At 39.9% G+C, this 23220-nt stretch overlaps 1 protein-coding gene across 6 annotated transcripts in view; it reads right to left on the bottom strand.

The window, feature by feature from the left end:
* KDM4C (lysine demethylase 4C) overlaps positions 1-23220 on the bottom strand; it is a 419898-nt gene that overhangs the window by 59020 nt on the left and 337658 nt on the right. For 5 of the 6 annotated variants that reach the window (XM_030919239.1, XM_030919243.1, XM_030919241.1 and 2 more), the window contains 2 exons: positions 10231-10416; positions 8620-8721 (listed from right to left, as the gene is read on the bottom strand). In XM_030919239.1, coding sequence (XP_030775099.1) covers positions 8620-8721; positions 10231-10416 — 288 coding nt within the window. The remainder of the gene's footprint in view (positions 1-8619; positions 8722-10230; positions 10417-23220) is intronic. The other variant, XM_010357540.2, reaches the window with a different exon arrangement.

The raw sequence follows: 23220 nt of genomic DNA, 5'->3' as shown, positions 1-23220 counted from the left end.
AAATTAAGAAAAATTTTATCTTCTCTGGCTTTACTTGACAATGTGAATAAGAGAAAGATAGGTTCTGAATGTAAATATTCTAAAAGGTCTATGCTAAATATTCCTCCTCCCAGGCAAATCTAACCCTCACTTCCTATCATTGGGATAAGGAAAGAGAGAGCTCAACAAAACCCTTCTATTGACAGAAAGGTGAGGGATTTCTTTTTAAAAATGTGTGTTACATTTAGGAATATTGATCAGATTCAGGTCTGAATCACTGTAGTTTTTTTTAAGTCCTTGCTAAGAAATCTCTTTACTACATACCTTTGCTTTGGTCAGAAATCTCTCTTTGTCAATAATAACACTGCAAATTCAGCAGACCATTTGTTTAAAAACTTATGTAGAAAAAACAAATCATATACAAAAACTAGATGATTATATACAAGTCTGAGAAAAAAAAGAGTATAGCTGGTCAAAACAAACTTTGTTAAACAGAATTTTAGTTTGCAACATCCAAATTATTAAAGGAAAAACAATTCTATCATCAGCAAAACACAAAGATACCCAGGATCTTAGAGACACAGATGAGGGTTTATGGAAATGACACCATTCAGATCACTGTGAGATGAGTGTTAGCTAAACTCTGGTTCACTTTATGAAAAGGAGAAAGCAGAAACTAAAAGAAGACAGTATCAAGCCATGGAAGTGAGCTCCAGACGAAGTGAGGGAAAATAAAAAGGAAATTGAAAGGATAGATTCAACCTATAGCTACATTTGATGTATCAGCCCTGTGGGGGCCAGGGCAAGCTCACTGGCATTAGATGGGCACACTGAAAGAGATAGTAGGCAAAATTCCTACTCATAATCAGTTCTAGTTAACTGGTTGTCCCTTAGGGTCTTCTCTCTCCCTTCTCCACTACATCTAATTTACCAAGGCCTATAATTCCACTTCCAAAGTGTCCCCATAATCAAGACCCTTCTCCTCATCCTGGGACACGGCCATGGTGGAAATCCAGGTCTCTGTTTCTTCTCACCTGCTCTGGAGCATCAGCTTCCTGCCTCTAATCAATCCCTTCTACTCTCTAATCCACCCCCACTTGGCCTCAAGATTGAGCTTCCTAATACTGCCCGCACATAAACCTTGCATGGGACCATCCACTGTAGAATAAAGCAGAACTCCCCTAAATTTGCCTGAAGCAGCGGCAAGGGAGTCCAAGCAATTCCCCTGGGGAACACGGAGGAAGGAAAGTCTCAAGATTAATGCCTGAATGAGAAACTCTTTTTTCTTTTTAATCTTCCCTACTTTGAGGAACTCTTGAAACAAGATAAATAATAGCCTCTCCTGCCTGGCCTCAGCATGATTCACTTTGTGCATGTGGGCGCATGTGAGAAACAGCTATTGGGTAACACGTTTGCACCCCACTAAGGGGTGAACTGAGTACCTGTGGGTCTTGCTCCCAGGAGGCCTCCCCAAAACAATCTTCTCACCATGATCCATCTCCTCTGGAAAGGATAATCCTTCCTGTCCCTCACCTCGTCCCTAAAAACGGATCCTTGTTTAGCCAAGAACGTTCCCCTAATTTCAAGATGGAAGAAGATTTTTTAAATTTTAATTCAGGGACATATAAAAAGGGGGTTTCACTTTTCATGAAAGACAGTCTTCAATCTCTGATCACCCAATCTACTTCACCAGTTTCACCCTCCCACTCACCACTCCATCCTGACTCCCCCTAAACCTGACATGTCTTGGACCCAGTAACGTTGAACTCTTCAGCCTTCCTCAGATATACCAGGCCTTTGAGAAAGTTTGTGCACACACTATTCCCTGTGCTTAGAACACCCTGGACTCTGAGTCAGATTGCCTGGCTTTGTATCCTGGCTCTTCCACCTACTACCTGTGTAATATACAGCAAGTTATATAAACTTAAACTCTGTTTCCGTTTCCTCATCTGTTAAAAAAAATAAATAAAAAGATAATAATAGTACAGGTTGCACATCTCTAATCCAAAATGCTTGGGAGCAGAAGTATCTCAGAATTTTTCGAATTTTAGAGTGTCTGCATTATACTTACTGATTTAGTTTCCCAAATCTTAAATTGTGGATTCTGAAATGCTTAAATGAGCATTTCCTTTGTGTGTCATGTTGGTATTCAAAAAGTTTCAGATTTTGGAGCATTTTGGATTTGGATGCTCAGCCTATACCTACCATGAATGGGGCACTGCAGATTAAATAAGTTAGTATCTGAAAAGCCTTTAGAACGCAGCTTATCACATTGTATTAAATAAATGTGTCCCACCACTGTCTCATCAAAAAAAAAATACATATATATATATATATGTTTGCTTGAAACAGTTGTGTGAATGAGGTCTGGTCAGCAAGAATGAAGTCAGATGGAGAAGTTTAAAGAAAAAAAGTTACGTTTACTTCCAGGATGCTTCACGGTCCCTACATATATCGAACTGAAGAACAGTTTTAAGGCAGTCTAACTAAAGTTCTCCATAACTAACTTTTGTGCTAAGCCATATTTTTTATACCTGCCTAAACAAGTGCTGGCATAAGAAAGGGAAAGCAAGCAGTATAGTTGCCATATTAGTTATCAGTTTCTCTCCAATACTGAAAGTGAAAAGCGGCTGTATTTTCCTTGGTTTCAGGTCAGTTTAAAAATCTTGGGATGAGGTCAGTTTCTGAGATTCCTACCCCACTTTCATCCCTTCTTCAATAGGTTTAAAATATTTTCAAATGTGGGAAACTGTCTTCAAAGGAAGTGTAAACTTTGCTCTTAAAGAAAGAGACCTGAAAAGCAGAGGTTCCCTGTTTGGACGAACGGAGGCAAGATGGTGCACTTCCGGGTTCTTCATCACCAACTTTTCCCGCGGGCGCGAAAATGCAGTCGGCGCCCGGGAAGGTGCAGACCAGCCGGGCATGCGCCAGGTGAGGTCAATCCGAAGAGACTAAGATTTACCTGGTCGCACCTGCGGAACGCCCCCCGACACGCCCGTGCCCCGCCTATTGCCCTCCCACTCCTAGAAAAGCCACTCTGGACGGTCGCCACGTGCGGACTTCCCAGCCCCAGTCCTGTCGGGATGTCGGGACTGTGTCAGGAACTCCGCCGGAGAGCCCCACCGGGTGACTCTGTCGGCCTCCTCTGCCGGAGGCCGACAGACCTCTCCCCCACACCTTAGGTGACCAAAAATAAATTTGCAGTTTTGCTCCTACCCTTGCCTGCTCGCTGGTTCTTTTGTGCCCGCTCTGGTGGTCTTTAGAAAAAAACAAATCACCCTGTGGAAGAGTATGTGCACATACAGGGCTCTGGATTCAAACACACAGAGGACAAGAAGGTGGTAGGCCCAACCCATACCTCACTCCCACCTGCTAAACCATGCCAAACCAGGAAGAGTTAAGAGAATTTTAGAAAAACAGGTCCAAATCTTTAGGCATCACTTAGGAAAGGAGAAATTGCATTAATAAGCCCTCAAGTTAGAACAATGTAAAAATAAATTTATTAAAGCCAGGTAAATTGGACATATCAACATGAACCCTGAACCATTTGAAAAAAATGCTATTCATCTGCTCTGTCACTAAAGTGGCTCTAGTACTAAATTAGCCAGCACTCAAATGAAACAAAACATGGTAATGTGCACCTTTCATGGCAAATTTGTTCTCTAGTAGAGCTCCCATAAAACAGAACCAGGGCTCTTTGATGAATCACTGATTCCAAGTTTGGTACAATAGAAACCAAGATAACTCCGGCATTTCCTGCTGAGAAAAAACAAAGGTAGTTTCAAAGACGTCTACAAGCGTGGATTAGTCCATTCTCATGCTGCTATAAAGAACCCAGGAGACTAGGTAATTTACAAAGGAAAGAGGTTTAATTGCCTCACAGTTCCACATGGCCAGGGAGGCCTCAGGCAGAAGGCACCTCCCAACAGGACAGCAGGAAAGAGAATGAGTGCTGTGTGAAGGGGAAAGCCCTTTATGAAGCCATCAGATCTTGTGAGACAAACTGCCACCATGATCCAATTACCTCTACCTGGACTGCCCTTGACACATGGGGGTTATAATTCAAGATGAGATTTTGGGTGGGGACACAGCCAAACCATTTAAAAGTGGTTTAAAATTAGAAATAAAGCTGTCACCTAGAAGAGGCTCCAAAAGGCCCAAGTGGAGCAAGAACATCAAGAAGAAAATTTGGGTCAACTGGTATGAAATGGGCTCAAAAAAGGCTACAAACCACGATGATGTTTAAAAGAAGAGTCAAGTAATATAAAGTAAAGCTAAGCAAAGTCCTAACCACGGATATAAATTAGCTGAATGCTGCTTAATTACAAAAACACAATTATCTGACCACCCGTCTTACACCCAAGGGGCACAATATCGTGAAATGCATATATGGTGAAATGTAATTCTGGCCTTCCAACCAAAAATCCTGTCGGAACAAATTGGATTGAAATGTACAAACCAGAATCAGGGATAGGCTCTGGAGGAAAACAGGCTTTCTAAAAATTCTAGAAAGTTGGAGAGAGATATCGTTCAGGTACCCATCTGGGAACAGAACTACTTTCTTCCCCTAGTTGATTATATAGTATTGCTGACCTTGATTTTGGTTTAAGAACTAGGGCATCTTTATGTTTATAAAAATTTTATTAAAACGAGAAGCACAGATACTCAGTTTTCCTGAATGAGACCCAAGTATAAAAGCCTATGGTATAGCAAAAATCCATGTTTAGTTTCAGATCTGGCAAAAGCCTACACATATACAAAACTGCATATGCCCATTAGGGAAATAGGACCCAGGGGGAAGTTTTGTTATTATAGGCTGCATTCACTTCTACCCTATTTGCTGAATCCACTTCTGCTACAATTCTGCATCCTTGGCTAATTAAAAGGGAATGTTACAGTGGGAGTGAGTGTTTTGGAGTCTCTCCCTATCAATCCGTAATCAACCTGAAATACTGCTTGGCCTTTTATAATTAATGAATTCACATAAAAGTATACTGATTCTTATTTTTTCATTAAGTATTTTCTCAATAACAGACACTGAAAGCATAATATGCTCTACAATACAATACAGGATAAGAACTACTATTCTAGGGTATAGAATTTGGAAGCCTCAGACATCCATCTTTCCACATTGAGGCCTAGAATGCTTCACTGTTGTTAGCAATGAGAGGTAGCCCACTACATCATCACCCCAAGATTAGTTATATAGTCATAGGTTAACCCACAGAGTTCTTGCTTTGAGCCCTTCAGCATATACTGTATATTGTGGTGTCCTCTCCTGTCCTAAGCCCCTGCCTCATGATGATAGGAAGGAGTTGCAATAAAACTGGCCTAAAGACCCATGGAAAAAGCATTCAGGCTGGGTGCGGTGGCTCATGCCTGTAATCCCAGCACTTTGCAAGGCCAAGGCAGTTAGATCGCTCAAGTCCAAAAGTTCGAGACCAGCCTGGGCAAATGGTAAAACCCAGTATCTACAAATAATACAAAAATTAGCAAGACATGGGAGCGCACACCTGCAGTCCCAGCTACTCGGGACGCAAAGGTGGGAGGATCACTTGAGCCCAGGAAGCGGAGGTTGCAGTGAGTTGAGATCATGCCACTGCACTCCACCCTGGGCAACAGAGTAAGACCCTGTCCCAAAAAAATAAAAAAACAAAAAAGCATTCAGTAAGTGCTGAGCAAGGACTCAGCTGTATTACTGAGTGTTAGAAGACACATGAAAGAGGGACAGATGGTGGAATAACAAGATCCTAGACGAGTTTCTAGAATGGGAGGTGCCAGTACAGAAGCTACCCTACCCACCCTGCTTTCCATTATGCACACAAAAAACACTGCTCTGAATAACGTGCATATGTGAAATACCTAACACACACTTGACATAAAAGATGCTCAATAAACACTAGTTCTTGTTCTTCGCCACTAATCCCATTCCCTAGCATCAGATAATTATTTTAACAAATGTATACCAAGCTGCTCCTATGGATAGCCAAGTGCTGGCTGATAGAAATAAAAAGACAACAACAACAGATACTGTCCTGACCGAGCTACAATAATACTAAAGGAAAAATACACAAAATCACATGAATTAACCCATGCAGTGCTTTCTCTATAAAAGTTCTTCCTCTCTTTTAAATAGGTATCTGTCTCCATGTTAATAGCCACGAGTTCTAAGGTTTCTAAAACTATGAACACAACTTAAATGTCATACTTTTCTGGAGGAAAGAATATTAAGAAAAAACACTATGTATCTCACATAAGATGTATAAAGAGGCCATGTTCATTCCAGTGAATTAAATATGCAGATTATTCTAACCTAATATGAAAGTTTACTAAGTAACTTGCCAGGAAAAAACATTGCATGCCATCTTCTCACCTCTGTTATTCAGGCATCCCTTCCACTGGGCATCTGTTTAGTTTACTCAAGTGTGAGGTGGCTGGTGGGGTGCTATATTTTGCAGAAGTATATGGTTTACAGGTAGCTATTTGCTTTGAAGAAAAAATACATTTCCAAGGCTTCCAGTTTCATAACTACTATGTATTGTGTTGTCTTTTCCTTACAAACATCTGTGCAACATTCAGATAATTGGGTTAGGAATATATCCAAGTAGAACCTTTGGAAATATAGCCAGAAAATAGGTTATAATGAATCATGCAAAGGGTGGTGAAGTGGACAGCGTGACTACACACATTGACAGATGAGCACACACTCATGTGCACACATGAAGGAGACCTTACATCTGAAACACAGCAGTGACATTCAAAAACGGTGTTTGACAAAAACGCTGGCAAACACATGCTAAAATTTAGGTTGAAATAACAGGGATCAGCTGTGTACTTCCTGTGACATACTCTTTTCCATCTTTAAGAATTTTTACCCTATTTTTTTCAAACACTGCCTATTCTAATTATAAACTCTGCTTACTGCTTGACGGAATAATGTGTTAATAAATCGGATGAATTTTATACAATTATTCAAAATAATTTTACATCCAAAGCTCAATAAACAATGAATAAGCTCATATACTTCAAATAATTAGCTGAGCACAGTGGATCACGCCTATAATCCCGGCACTTTGGGAGGCTGAGGCTAAAAGACCTCTTGAGCTCAAGAGTTTGAGACCAGCCTGCGCAACATGAGATCTATTTTAAAAATATATTAATTAAAAAATAATAATTTATGACACTAATGGAATAGTAGAATTTTCCTTAAAATGGTCCTTTTGGATGCTTTATAGCAAATAATTGGGAGAAATAAAAAATAAGGGACTCAAAAACCCTAAAGTGAGTAAAAATGGAGATTCTACTGAAGCAACAGTAGGTTTATACTTCATTTCACCTAAATTGTACAAGCATCCTCCACTACTCTGTAAAACAACTGGGCTAGGCTGCCAAGTTAGGCTGAACTTTATTTTATAGTTTTCATTGCTATGATTTGGCAATTGCCCATTACTTTCAAATAATCAATGCATGGTTGAGAACACAGACAAACTACAGTTTCTGCTCTAAGAAGCATATCTCTTAGCATTCACAATTGACACAAAGAGAAATATTTCAGTGAATCTGAACTTTTCTATGCTTGATAAGGAAAGAACATTTAAAGCAATAGGGGCAAATCACAATGTTCTTTTTTTTTTTTTTGAGATGGAGTTTCGCTCTGTCGCCCGGGCTGGAGTGCAGTGGCCGGTTCTCAGCTCACTGCAAGCTCCGCCTCCCAGGTTTATGCCATTCTCCTGCCTCAGCCTCCGAGTAGCTGGGACTACAGGCGCCCGCCACCTCGCCCGGCTAGTTTTTTTTTTTTTTTTTTTTTTTTGTATTTTTTAGTAGAGACGGGGTTTCACCGTGTTAGCCAGGATGGTCTCGATCTCCTGACCTCGTGATCCGCCCGTCTCGGCCTCCCAAAGTGCTGGGATTACAGGCTTGAGCCACCGCGCCCGGCCAATCACAATGTTCTTAACCAAAGTTGCCAGATTCTATAAATTCCTTCTGCTTAGTTCCCAAACACTTTGGGGAGGAATCCATACTTGAAGTCTCATGGAAGAAGAATGGATAAGAAACAGCTACTAGAAATATACTTCAGAAATACAGTGCTAATAGTGCTTTCCCCAGAAAATGTAGCAAAGGCAATTTATGAACACGAAAATGTTTCTGTCATCAGGAAAAGCTGCCTCATGTAATGTTATAAATTACATGATGTTTTCCCCAGTCTTTACAAAGTGTACCAAGCTGAAAGTGGATCTGTAGGAGATAGTAGTTTCTAAATCACCTCAAAGTCAAATATTTTCTTTTTCATCATCATTTAGGAAACACATTAGTAACCTAAACCTGACTGAACCACACACCAGAGTTAAGAGGAATGAGTCCTGATTAAACACCTGGATCTCTAATAGCAACTTCAATATAATCATCAGTGACCACAGGACTTTGGAAAATTAAAATGGTAATGCATGATCCCAAGCAAAGCTTCAGATGAACACCTCTAGCGCCATTTGAGGTTTGGAATTCACCAAATAATAGAGTATGAGCTAAAAAGGCATTTACATTCCAGCACCTGCCACTCATTATCTGCATCTATTTGGGCAAGGAATTAAACTTCTCTGAACTTAGGTTTCTTATCCTCAAAACAGGAAAAACACTACTCACGTGGCCCAGTTCACATAAGATTGTAGCACCAGCAGCAGCAGCAGTAGAAGTAGTAGTAGCAATACAACTTTCATTTTTTGAGTGCTTACTCTGTGCTGTGAACTGAAAACAACATGGTGAGGTGGGATACCATGTTTTACAGATGACGAAGCTGAGGCTCAGAAATAAGAACCTGCACAGGGTTGCACAGTCTGTTACTGGCAGAATCTAAGTGTCAACACCAACTACTCTGACTTCAGAGGTCATAAACTTGTTCACATCTCAAAATGCATTCATATACATTATCTAATGAGGTAATCCTGTTGACTGCACACAGTCATGTAATGTGTTATTACTATATTTTTTTAAAAGTTGCTAAAATGTATTTTCTACTGGATACATAATACTATTCTTAGCAAAAGGACATCAACTCAAGAAACTATGGAAAAGCCATGAATGAATATGCAACTTGGAACCTGAAACAATGAAAAAATAAGACAAATAAAATAGATGTGACAGTTGGTGACATCATTTTGTACATTTGTGCATTCACTTACATCCGCACAGAGCCCCAGTCCACAAACATCAAATATCTCTCAAGATGTCAATGGAAATTGCTGAAAGCATTACAAAGAGCTGGGAGATTTGTTGTGTGTGACTCCACAAGCCAATGCTGATGACTTGGCAGGCCGCTCACAAGAGGTTATTAGGGACATAGGACAAGCATGTTAGGCTGCTAATAGCCTGTGGCCAAGTCTCTCAGGGAAAACAAAGTGCGGCAAGTTAGCAGAGCTGAGCATCTAGACAATGCTTTAGCCTCCTATTTGGTAGCCAAAAACAATTATGGTGAACTGGAAAGCTAACAAAGACATACCAACTATCCCTACACTGGCATATTTCTAAGTGTTTAAACCAGAGGAAAGGTTTCATTCTCCAAGGACAGGTCAACGGAAACATGGCTGAATTCATGTTATTTGGTTGCAAACACTTTTCCCAGAAATAAGCTCAAAAAAAGTTGTTCTCTATATTTCTCCTCTACTTTCCTATTTTTTTCCATGAGACTATCCTCACTCCTTCCAGAGCCCCAGGCTGTCCCTCACATATGCCATCTCAGGCAGCAAAGTCCCAACAGCTCCTGGCTATCCTACCTCTTCCTTTACTATGCTGCTGCTCTTTGTTTCTTCTAAAAGAGATAAAACAACATCCCAAGACCACAGTGTACAGTTTCATAGACTGTTCACTACATAATCTCAGGTGGTGATCCCCTTGCAGAAATGATTTCACTCTCATCCTGGATATGGGCAGTGCACAATGTGTACAACCAAACTCAGCAGCCCTGTGTACAGATCCAACACCAGAACAGGCATGAAGAGTTTTCTGCATTCATCTGTTCATTCACTCATTCAACTCATACAGATTTATTGTGTCTAGTGTGCACCAGACACTTGACAGGTCCTAGGCAAACACCAGTAAATAATAGTGTGCAATCCCCACCCTCGAGGAACTCATGGTCTAGACATGTCAACAATGAGTAATATTACAGAATAAAGCACGTTATGTCTGGGAGGTAGTCTAAAACAGGAGAAAATCCAGACGCGGTCCTAGCACTGAGGAAGGGAGGGCACGTCTTACCACATTGGGGTTGACCTTATGTCGAAAGCATGTAATGTTCACCACATAAGGCCAATCGTCAGGCTCCATCAGTACCCCAGCAGCATGTGCACAAGTGACATGGAAGGAGGCTGGGCAGCGACCATAGGAACACTGGATGCAGGCTCCAGAGACCCTCTTAACCCGGTGTCTGCAGAAGATGCATTTCTGGAAGGTTAAAACAGAGAAGAACATCAATTCATGTTCTGTAACCCAGTCAGTTCCCACAATTTACAGAACAATAGCTACTAGAAAAGAAAAAAAAAAAGAAAAAACTGATTACATCAAGAAGTCCTGACCCTCCAGGGGCCCTAGTGGTGAGAGCATCTGTGGCAATGTAATCTACTTACTTTAAAAGAAGCACACTGCTATGGTCACAAACTACCAGACGTATGTTTAACTATTTCTTGTAGCAAGGAAAGCCAAACACTTCTGCCTACTTCATACTCCCGTAGGCACAGAGCTCAGGAAAAGACCCCAGAAGTGCTCCTATAGATAATCCATGAATGCTGAAGCTACTTCTGTTTTACCCTCCTGTATTGCAGGTCTTTCTGTGCAACAAGAAGTACAATATGGGTTTGGAGGACAGGTCATTCTTTCATAAATTAGATGTGGTCTTCAAAAACACCCAAACAGCATAGGGGCAAGTTAGGTTTTCCAAAGACAAGGAAATGTAAAGTGTTAAATGGTCAAATGTGGAAACTAGTGTTTAATAATCCAAATCTGAACTCTTCATGACTGACAAAAAAAGTATGTCTCCCAAAGTGAGAAAACTGAAAATCACCCCAAAGGGCATAATTTGGTTGAATATCTATAGCTGATGATGCCTGCAGAAGAGAAGATGAAAATGAAAACAGCAATAATGATTACCACAATTCAAAAAGTAAATTGCATACAATTAGCCCTAAACATTATCAGTACATTTGTTATGAGAGATAGAGAAAAAACAGCTTCACTAAATGTAAGTTGTGAACTAATACTCGAGGGTTAGGAAAAACTGGTTGTAGAAAAACACAGGGTCAGCTCTGGAAAGCAGAAGAAACAATGATCAAAAGCTCAAATTTTCATTCCGAAGAGTAAAAAAGGTCTGAAATCTGATCAGATGTTGGTGCTCTTCTTTTATAGGTAGATTTTCTTTCCTGGGACAATAAAGGTACTTAAACTCAAACCCTTTTAAAAACTAATATTTTATCAGAGACTTGCAAGAACCAATGTGCATTTAACTACTAACTCTTCATGTCCTCACATCTGATCAGTGACTTAATCTTTTAGATTCTGTCTCTTAATCCTACCCTGATCTCTCCCTACCATCCATACCAACTGCCACTGCCTCCGTCCATGGTGTCTTGCCCAGCATCGTAATGGATTCCCAACGTGTATCTCCATCCTTTATTTCATTCTATCTCCATTTGTCTTCCCCAAAGCTGCCAGAGTGATTCTTTACAACATGAATCTCATGTCACCACCACTGCAGTTAATATCCTTCATATAATTAAAGGTTTCTCTTTATCTCCAAGTCATTCCAAAAAAAAAGGAAAAGCATTAGGTGGAAGAGCAAAGCTTATAAAAGGCCCTTTTATGGTCTAAGTGTTACTTCTCACTAGTACCCATAAGGACCCTACACGTTAAGTACTTATGTGATTTCCTTATACATCGAGATTCGATGTATAATCAAGCATTTTTAAGTGGAGATTGAGGATACAGCTTAGCTGATTAAAAAAATCACACACAGCTGGGCGCGGTGGCGCATGCTTGTAATCCCAGCACTTTGGGAGGCCAAGGCAGGCAGATCACGAGGTCGGGAGATCAAGATCATCCTGGCTAACACGGTGAAACCCCATCTCTGCTAAAAATACAAAACAAAACAAAAAAAGAAATTAGCCAGGTGTGGTGGCGGGTGCCTGTAGTCCCAGCTACTCGGGAGGTTGAGGCAGGAGAATGGCGTGAACCCAGGAGGCGGAGCTTGCCGTGAGGGGAGATCGTGCCACTGCACTCAGCCTGGGCGACAGAGAAAGACTCTATCTCAATGAAAATAAAATAAATAAATAAATAAAATAAAAATAAAAAATCACACACATGTATATATACACACAAATACACAGAGAGAACCATAAAACTAAAAAGACATCATAATCTGCCTAAGAGCATGATTTAATATTCTATCATGGTATCTCTTAGAAATCCATGCTATCAGTTTCATTACATTGTTCGTAATTTTTAGTATTTTGGTATCTTTTTGTCAGTTCCAATTACTTGAAATGTGATGGCAGATACAAAAGCAAAAACTCCTATTAGGAGCCCTAGGTGTTTTCAATCTTTTAAGAGTCTAATTATACAACATAGAGGTCAGTGTTTGAATAAGTTAAGATATTGATAGGTATATAAAAGGTGAAATTATGTCTTATTTTCCTAATTAAATAAGATCTTTTAAGAGTAGGACAGAATGTTGTGACTTAGCTAATTAAAGCATTGGTATCTCCCAACCTCCATCACCATTAACTTCCTCACCAAAGGAGTAACAAGACAGATTACACTTAAGCCCAGAGAGGATTCAATCCTTGGAATCTAAGGAGGGACTTGCCCTATTCCAGGAGGACCAGAAGTGGTGAATTCTAAGGACAGAACCACAGTTTCCTTAGAAAGTCAACCTAACAGTAAACTGTTACAACTCAATGCTTTGCAAGATGTTTATTCAGAGTTGAGAAGACTTAAACATCACATAGGTTCTTGCAGAGACAGAGAACCCCATAAAACTTATGAGGGGAGCCATTGTGAATGCTTCCTGTAAGACAGTTACCATAGTATTTCAGACCCCCGTTTTCATTTGCTTGTTGCTAAAATGGTTTTTTTCCCACCCTGGCAGAAAAATCTCTGGAATTTGATGCCTACAGATACCTGGGCTACAGAACGGAATCTAGCAGGTTTAAGACATCTATGTGCACTTAAGAATGTTACAAGGAAATACGTGCTATGAAAGAAGTGAACAAACTGCTGCCTGGCACTAGAATAATATGAACAGGCCTGGTACAATGAATGAATCATGCCTGGGGACAACAGAGGGAAGAAAGCTTTAAGAAAAGCAAAGACGAACTGGATCAAGGTGGTACACTCAATCCCTGCTACCATCTATCCAGGCCCAACCCCTACATAACTATGTAGGAAAAAGGATGAAGCCAAAACAGCACTGACAAATAAGAGACAGTGCCATCAGAGGACCAGAAAATTTATGGAATTCCTAGATCATGGGAAACAGGTGGAATTAAACCAACAGAGAAACCAAAGAAGATAAGAACTAATGCAAAATAAGTGTTTGGCAAAGAATATCCTTTAGGCAAAGGATACCAAAGGAATAAGAATAATTCTCAGCCTCAAAGCCTCAGAGCCACCCCCAAACCAGGTATCCATAATAAAAAAAGAAAAACAAGAAAAAAGGAAAAAAAAAAGGAAGAATCCATAATTAAAAGAAGCAGAAACCCTGGGTCAACATGAGGTAATTTTTAAATTTTAAAAACAGTGCCACTTAGAATGTTTTTAACATGATGTTTCTAAAGATCTTTAGGCTGGGAGTGGTGGCTCATAATCACCTATAATCCCAGTACTTTGGGAGGCTGAGGCAGGTGGATCACCTGAGGTCAGGAGTTCAAGATCAGCCTGGCCAACATGGCAAAACCCTGTCTCTACTAAAAATACAAAAATTAGCCAGGCATTGTGGTGAGCACCTGTAATCCCAGCTACTCAGGCAGCTGAGGCAGGAGAATCACTTGAAGCCAGGAGGCAGAGGTTGCAGTGAGCTGACATCACAGCACTGCACTCCAGTCTGCGTGACAGAGTGAGACTCTGTCTCAAGAAAAGGAAAAAAAAAAATCTTTATGCATACTAAGATTTGGTAAACACTGCTGTAGGATAGGTGGGCTAGTTAACGTTTTCTCTATCCCTAGCCTACTGAGAAACTGACAATTCTTTGTAAATTTTATATTAGAGACAGGGTTTTGCCATGCCGCCCAGGCTGGATTTCAAAATCCTGAGCTCAAACAATTTGCCTGCTTCGGCCTTCCAAAGTGTTGGGATTACAGGCATGAGCCATCACGCCCAGCCTTGATTTTGCCTTCAGAATAAAGCCATGAGAATTACTAGAAAACCAAAGTAAATAATATGCCAGGGCAGAGCTCCTGTCTCATCTGAGAGTCAAGGCTAGAGAGGGAAGTAGAAAAAAAACCTTGAATCAACCCCAAACTCAAGATAAATGGAGTTTCTGTATAAAAATATATATTAAAAATAAAAATTGAAAAATAAAATAATAAAATTAAAAAATAAAATTGAAAAAACTGAAAATTGAAAAGTGTATGTTCTGTAGGGAGGGGAGTGAAAGAAGGTTAGAGAGCACTGGATTCCAGGGAGCTGCTCACCCAGCCAAAAGCTGTTAGTGGGTATCTCTGACAGGACAGTTCTGGCAAGGCTGATGTCAAGAAGAGAAGTGGCTCTGTTCTGCCCCAAGGTTCTAGTACATCTGGGTGGGGCCACTGAATTTGCATTTTTAACAAGTTTCCAGTGATATTGATGCTGCTGATCCACAGCTTACACTTTGAGAACCATGAGGTTACAGGGTTAAAAAGTGAAAAGGTGTCACTCATGCTGACAGCTTCTAGTATAAGGGAGTTAAGGAAGTGCAATGATTTTTTTTCACCTATTCTTCAGTGTCAAGGGCTGAGAGAATCCTCAGGCCAGTGTGATTTATAGAGCACTGTACTTTCTTGGGGGACTGGATTTCCATACTTATTCCAGTGGCATAGGCCATTAAGGCTACTAATGGATTGCAGAAGTAATGAAGTATCTGGCAATGAGGCTTTGTGTATCATTAGATTTCCTTCAGCATCCAGCTTGGCAAAGGGCATCAAGAAATGATGAGCTGTGAAGGAGCTGGAGGTTCAAAGCACATCTCCTTCCCCTTTTTCCTATTGATATGATTTCTGACATTATTTTGTTGTTTTTTTGCCAGTTTTATGATTCTTTTTTCTTACACAAATAGGCAGGTAATTCCAAAACAGGTGTGAATGCTTTTTAATTGTTGTTTTGTGATCAAGTCACAGGCTAATGATAATGATACATTAGCTAATTTCTTTTTCCTTTTGCCCCCTAAAGACACTTTTTCTAAGTACCACACAGCAAGTTAACATTCCCAGCTCAAACAGGCAACAATGTTTGGCTCAACAGACATCACTATTGCTGCAGGCAAGTCAAAGGATTGAGACTAAAACCTTCAGTTTGCTCCAAGTCCTTAAATACAGGATTCGTAATAGAATCCTTTGATTTTTAACCCTACCTGTAAGACTTACGTTCTGCTCATTAGTATTCGTTAAGTCAATCACTCATGTGTCAATACTGGCTAGCACTGGGGGAAGTCTGAGTTCTACAGTAAGGAGGATAGTCTAGCCACAATAAAATGCAGAATGGAACAACTGCCATTTGAGAGTGAGATTCCGAAGGAGAAGAGAGAGTAGATTAATAAAGAGAAATCAATTTATCTAGTCAGCTAAAGAGTGGCTGGGGAAGGAAGAAAACGGAGGATATTGAAAAGCAAGGTCCCCAGTGCACTGACACCACAGGGTTTGGGCTGTTTTGTGAGAGGCAGCAATTAATATGCAGCCTCATCCACATATGAATGATATGATAAAACAAATCCTGTTTACTTGGGCAACTGATCATAACATGGTAAGTCCTCTGTCTCTCTTCCCAAAAAAAGTTATTTCTTATGCACTCCGAGTTCAGAGCATTAAAATAAATGGCTCATAATGCCAAGAGTGTTGAATTAAATCCTTATCATAAATAAGGTATAAGAAGCCATTTATCTCACGGCTTTTTGTTTGGTAAGATTCACCCTGCAAAAGGTGAGAAAGCTAAGAAAAGTCAAGTAGCGGGGAAAGGCCAGTGGGATGAGCTCAGTTGGGCCAAGAGACAGAGCTAAAAAAATGGACAGAGTTGGCCAGGGATCAGATATAAGGTTACATGTATTCACAATAAGGCTAATGAGTCACTGTTGGCACTGAGAAAATGTTAAATAAAAATCACAAAAGAATATTCCAGAACTTGAAAGGCCAAGGCAGTTCAGACACAAACCGACAAATTAACAAATGACTTGTGAAAAGTACTACGCCAACAGCACAGTCATATTTTGTTTTATTTTGGATCAACAGATACATCACAAGGAAGATCAAGTATGAATCCTTTCGGAAGCACCTTTTAAGCCAAGTAGCAGAACACTGACTGTACACATAAACAGCCACTAACTATATGACTGTTCCCTTAATGCATATAATGTATTATTTCACTCTTTCAGCCATTTCAATACTTACTAAATATCTTCTATGTACGATCATTTTGCAAAATGCAAAGGTAGAAAAATGAAAAAGATATACAATCCTTGTATTTAAGGAGCTTGATTTGGTATAAAAAATAGCTATAACAAAAGTTTTACAACCATAATCACAATAGAAAAGATAAAGTACTGACAGATTTAAGAGACGATTGGACTGGCAGGGCAAGGCGAAGCAGCATGTGAGCCTCACTGGGTTACCTACCCCCACCCAGCCCTCAAACCATTCTACTGAGCAGATATAGAAGAGGGGCAGGAGAGAGGATGAACTTCATGCCAGCTACCTGAGGGGCACTAAATACAGGACAAGGAAGCAGGTATGACTCTACTTTGATGACTCAGGTCATGGAGGAGCCCATGATGTGGCAGGAGAGTGTAGGCAGCTCGCCTGTGTACCACTCTGAACTGAAGGCCAAGAGTCACCGAGACCAGACACAGCTGGATGAGTATCCTGATGGCTCCCAAGAACTCATAATAAAGCAAAAACAGGGTTTCTCTCAAAGTTTTCTGTAATTAATTTCTTGGAGTTTAGATGCTGTGTGCAGTGCGTCGGCACCAGGTCAGCTGCTGCACTGGAGGGTTACTGGCAGACATGCTGCACGCGGGCTGAGTCTGCAGCCGCAGGGACCCAGGGCCCGCCTCATGGCTCACAGAAGCTACCCAGCAGGGTTTTAAAGGACTAAGAAAGCCATAAAGAAGAGGTAGACTGTGAGCTTACCCTGAAGGACTAGCTGGCTTCAGCCACTGCATGTAGGAGTGGGATGAAGATGGAGGAAAAACATTCTAGATGGAAGTAACAAAGCTCAGAAGGAAAAAAAAAAAACACATGAGCAAAACAGAGTGAGGAAGTATGAGCACAGCCAAGGGATGGCAGGCTGAAAAGGTGGGATACTGAAAGGCCTTGGACTGTACTCTGGCACAAGCTTCACTTGCCCAGGTGAGAGACTCACTATTGCTTATTAGTAGCAGCTAATTTTTAGGTGGAAATTAGGACTACCATTTTATTACAATTCTCTGAGTGGCTCTGGGTTAAGCCTCAGGCAATCAAGCAATTCTACACACCAGACAACCCAGAAAATCAGCATCATCTTTAGCTGGAAATGCCTGTTGGTCAGGCATGTCTCTTTGCCCATCTTTTGTTCCTTTAGAGTGGGACAAATTCTAACCTGCCTTTTTATTAAAGGTACCTGTCACAGTATACAAGCTAAGTATCTGGGGAGTACCTCGACCAATTGCCATACTCCTCTAGTCTCCCAAATAGGGAGTATGTAGTACTTCCTAGTTGTCTGTCTGTGAATTCAGACAGACCTGGTTGGGAACTCTAGCCTGGCACAGGAATAAGGATAAGTCACCGAAACTGCAAAATTAACATGGCCCAAACAGACAGAAGTGAATGGGTGAGAAGGTTGTGGGTGAAACAGGCCAGTCTCTGGATGCTTTCCCTAGAGCAAGGGAAAAGCACCCAGAGACTGGCCTGGATGCTTTTCTCTGGCCCTTTCCCTAGAGCCCTCTTAGCAGAAAATAGTGCTTCCCCTCTGCACTTAACTACCTGTGCTGTGCAGAAAACGCACACATAAAAGCAGCATTTACAAAGAAATTAAATATTAAAGGCAACAAAACAATCTCAAGTTGAAAGCAGCACTTCGCTGATAGCATACAGCAGCATTTGCTGATGAATCACAAAATAAGCAATGTTAGGTATGCTGAAAAAAATCGATCACTTACCATTTTTACTTCTCTCATAGCCTGTTTGGGTTCTATCCTTTATTTCAAATTTAAAGGGCAAAAGGGGCACACAATGATAGCATATAGAGAGCTTTATTCTGAATACTTATTAAGTGCCACTAAACATCTTTCAGCTGACAGGTGGGGAAAGAAAGCCTCCTAAACCACAAAATAGGTGTTATCTAAATACTTCTGTATTTGCATTTTTATTTCTTTTTATGTTCCTATTAAAGAGCATCTATTTCCTAAAGGAAATTTCATTATTTGAAATTACTGTTTACAGAAATCCTTACTCTCATTGGATAAAGCATTTATTAGTTGAACTCAGAATTACTGAATTATTTGGTTAACAAAAGTCACTCTGTCCTTTCTGATACAACTGTACCCTGCTAGAGTCACTGATGTATATGCTCTCTACCCTATAAAAATCTACCCAGATTGGTTTAATTACTTATTACTTAGAAGAATTTCTTAACTCTATTCAACTTACCTAGTTTTAGATCTCTCTGAATTCATGTTGGAAACCATAATATTTTAATGATTGAATTCATATTAGCTAAATTAAAGGACACACAATTTTCCCATATGGCACAATTTAGGAAGCCTGGCTTACAAGCTCTCTATTGCTCCAAGAACAAGCAAAAAAAAAAAAAAAAAAAAAAATCTGTATTTATTATGAATATCAGGTATGCTTTTCTATTGGCATTACGGAAGCAAAGACTAGTACACATTTTCTATTTATTTCTGGCCTTGGACCTGAAGGCCTAAAGGTATCTGAGAAAAAACAACAACAACAGGATACATCAAAGATAAGAACTAATTATCCTTAGCAATATTTGTTCTTGGGCACTGCAAATATCCAACAGCATGAAAGGCTGCAGTTGTGGTTTGCTGACATTTTTTCAGAGAGGAGTGTATAGTTCCTTAAATCTCTGTTTCATGTATATTTATTGAAATACATTCATTTATGAGGACCGGGGTGGAACAGTAAAGATATCTCTGATTCATGGATGTGCAATAAAGAAATTGTGTCCCACAAGTGAGTTTCAAGCACCTTCATCCTGTCCAACTTCCCCTAGGCATTTTTTAACAGTTTAGATGAACCTTTGTAGACATTCCTGCTATATATACTTACCTTGGTTACAGTGGTTGGGAAAAGGAACAATAAAAAGATCTCATCATTTTTCTTTGATAACTACACAAGCTGCTATGCTGGGGTATTCTTCCTTTTCTGAACACTAGAAGCTATCCCAAGGCCCCCGAGTGCATCTGACCCTTATTAGAAACTGTCAACCATGAATTGTTCTGTCTGTGACCTGCCACAACCTCTTTGCCTCTTGTCTTTCAATTATGCTATCAGCAGCCCACATTGAGGAAATTTATGATTGAGTTGAAATACCCACACACTGTGTCTCCAAATAAAACTGAGGAAGCAGTGATGAAAAGCTATAAAGTCAATGCAGTGCAGACATGTCCCGGGTGACCTTTCAGAGGAAGCGCCTTTTCAGGGGAGACAACTGCGGCCGTGAGAAGAGTTAACTCAGTATATGGTTCCTCTGTAAGGACACAGGCTGTCCAGTCCAGAGCCCATCCCTTCTCCTGTAGCCCCCAAACACCACCTTCCTCTACGTTAAGGATCTGAGATGGTTGCTACAGGAGAAAAATCATGCAGCAGGAGTTTGTGGATTTGTCTTCTGATGAGATAAATGTGGGGTTTCCAATCTTAAGTGGCCCTTAAGGTCACTCAGAAATTCCTTTTACCTTTCCCAACTTAAGGAATGGACAAAAGGTAGTAAAACAGGCTCTGTTAAAGCCTGAATCCTAACCCTGCCACCATATGGCTTTGCACTGTATTACTCATCAGGATACTGCTTCTAGATTATCCGGGCCGACTTCCTTTGAGGACAAGTAAATGGTCAATATTTTTGCAGTGATCTATTTGTGATTAGAACAATGGGTCACTTCTCCAAGCTTAGTTGCTTCACTGGATAGGTAAAGATGGTAACAGCACCTATTCCTCATGAAGCTGCCCTTAAAAAAATAGCATACATAAGAGGTTTAGTACAGTACCTGATACACAGTAAAAGGTAAATAATGCTGCTGCCCTTATCCTTCAATAAATCTGTTTTAAAACATTACTTCTCTTCAATCAGAACTAAAGTCCTCACATTCTAAAGACAGTCGTGCCTCTTCCTTCACCTAGATAATACCAGTCATGGGGCATGAAATTCCTCAACTTCCCTCCCCCCTCTACCTTCAGATCCACAGATGGTTTCAAAATATTTATGCTTATAATTACTTAGACATTATACAACTAAGTACATCTTCTTACTTAATGCATTAATAGATTGCTGCAGTACAAATTAATTTTTATAATATTTTAATAACCATACTTCAATATAATTGTTTCCACTGTAATCCTGTGTATTTTAAATACTTAAAAGTATTTTTCTGAGAAGAGGTCCATACGCTTTACCAAAAACTGCCAAAGGAGTCCAAGACACAAACACAAAAAAACCCAGATGAAGAACAATCAAAAATGCTGACCATCCAATGCCAAATGAGAAGCGTGGATTATAAGTTACATGAATACAGTAACAATAAACATGTACATATGCGAGCAGAGATAAAATGAATAAGCAAAACTGAAGAACATCATGGTGTAATTAGGGGAAGCTTGAGTTTTCCTTTCTCTTTTTTCGTGTTGTTATTTTACTATTTTTATAATAATAATGAAAAAAGATGGAGCATAAACCCTGATTATCTTTAGAGCTGTTTTATTCGTCACATTGTTTCAGACTCAAAACTGGCAGATTCACTCTCACAATGAATCAACAACACAATGCTCTACCCTTCATTTTCCTGTGTTTCTTGTTAGTCATTAACAGATCCTCAAAAGAGGGGTGGCCATAACAGAGGAGTAAGGTAAATGCAAACATGCACACTGTCTTCATGGAAGTCACACCACTCCATCTACATTACCTACAATGTTTTTTTCTGTCATGAAAAATTGGATGACTGACTCCAAACAGATATTGGACAAGCCCAGCAATTAACTCTTTAGCCAAAGAGTGAGAACATTAACTTTTAAAAGTTCATTTCAATTAAAAGTAAATATTTTGTGCATGCTAGGCCACACTTTACTTATTCTTGGCATGACTTTTATAATGCACTTTCCCTTCTCCCTCTATTTCTTAACGGAATTTCCTCAATAATTAAAAATTCCATTTCTATGAGGTCTCTTCAAACAGAACAGTCAACTACCCAAGCAGATGTGTGCAAGAACACGTTCATACTCTAAAAGACATGTACCGCTTATGTTCTGGCTCACTGGCAATCATAAAACTAAAGTGTGGTCTTCTATAATCTCCAGGACTTTTTTGAAAGACGAAGATTACCCAGTCCATCCTGGAATTCCTATACCTCCGTTTCTCTACAGGTGCCTATGGATCAATAGGAAGCCCATGGAAGAAACGCCCAGCAAGCTTCACGGCAGTGAAAGACAAAGTGTTTCCAAGTGTAAGTACATATATATTTTAGTGCTTCAACTGTGAGGCCAAAGTGGTAGTTTTCAATGATAAATTATGAAGACAAACATCTTTCTCTGGAATCCTATCCAAACAACCCTGGTCAGATTAATGCAAAATGAGGACAGAGAAAGAAGAGTTCAAGGCCTCTAGTTTTTTGTAATAATGGTAACACTTGGGGTTCATGATAACGCTCACTGCCATCAAAGCAGATTTTCAGGCTAACTCAATACCCTCACCCCCACCTGGCAGAGTAAAGGAGAGTGCATGGGAATCCCAGCTCTCCCACTAAGATGCCGGTTACCATGTCCCTCTGAGCCTCAGGTTCCACGGCTGTACTTTAGAGGATTACTGTGGTCATCAATGGAATAATGGATACAGAAGTGCTCTCTAAACAAAAAAAAGGCATCACAAACACAGTCATTCCTACTATTTTCTTTTAAAAATGAAGAAGAAGAAGAAAAAAGAAACAGCAGAATGTAATAATACCTCAGTTCTTTTCAGTTTGCCAACACAAAAGGCCAAAGAGCTTGGGTATAAGATCCACAACACAATGTAATAATACATCAGCTCTTTTCAGTTTGCCAATGCAAAAGGCAAAAGAGCTTGGGTATAAGATCCACATGGGACAAAAAAAAAAAAAAAAATTCAGATCACCCCAGTTATCAGGGGTGTATATATGAAAAAAGGACAAAAAGTAAGTGATGTTAAACAAATAACACTTCAGGAAACAGTACAGAGAAGCATGTGCTGAGCCCAGGTTCTGAGACCTGTGTCAGGACAAGCATCACCAACTCTTCTCCCTTCTTCTCGACCTAATCTCTACCAGGTTCCCTGGTCAGGCCTGCCTCAGCACCCTGTGACTTTTCCTGCCCATGTCTTCCCAGTCTCAGGCTGATGTGTTCGTTCTTCAGCCCTTGCTTCCCATTTTCATGGCAAGTGTGATGGCCAAGGCTTAACTCAATATTCTCAGTCTATGTTTCTCAGATTTATTTTTGCGGAGAGAAAAAAAAAAACACTTGTCAGATTCAGGGTTTTCAGCCAGGACTTTGAAGTATTTTGTTTTTGTAGCCATGTTTAGTAAATTATTTTTTATAAATACATTCACTAAAATCACATATCTATCTAACTCTTAACAAAAGATAAGAAACTAGACATCTGTGCCCAAAATATATTTCTTAAAGTATAGGGAATGTGTATTTCTGCCATTTCCTAGAGGAAAAAACTCTTTGTTTAAATGATTTTAAGTATAAAGTGTTTCAGTGAAAAAAAATTCTATAGTAGCAGAGTGGAAAAATTATTGTATTCTATTACTAGACTTGTGTAATGTTCGTCGAAATCTTTTTTTTT

This window comes from Rhinopithecus roxellana, chromosome 16 (genome assembly GCF_007565055.1).
Source record: "Rhinopithecus roxellana isolate Shanxi Qingling chromosome 16, ASM756505v1, whole genome shotgun sequence".
Classification (NCBI taxonomy): Eukaryota; Metazoa; Chordata; class Mammalia; order Primates; family Cercopithecidae; genus Rhinopithecus; species Rhinopithecus roxellana.
Note: the sequence above shows the minus strand (reverse complement) of the source record. Positions and strands in the feature narration are given on the sequence as shown.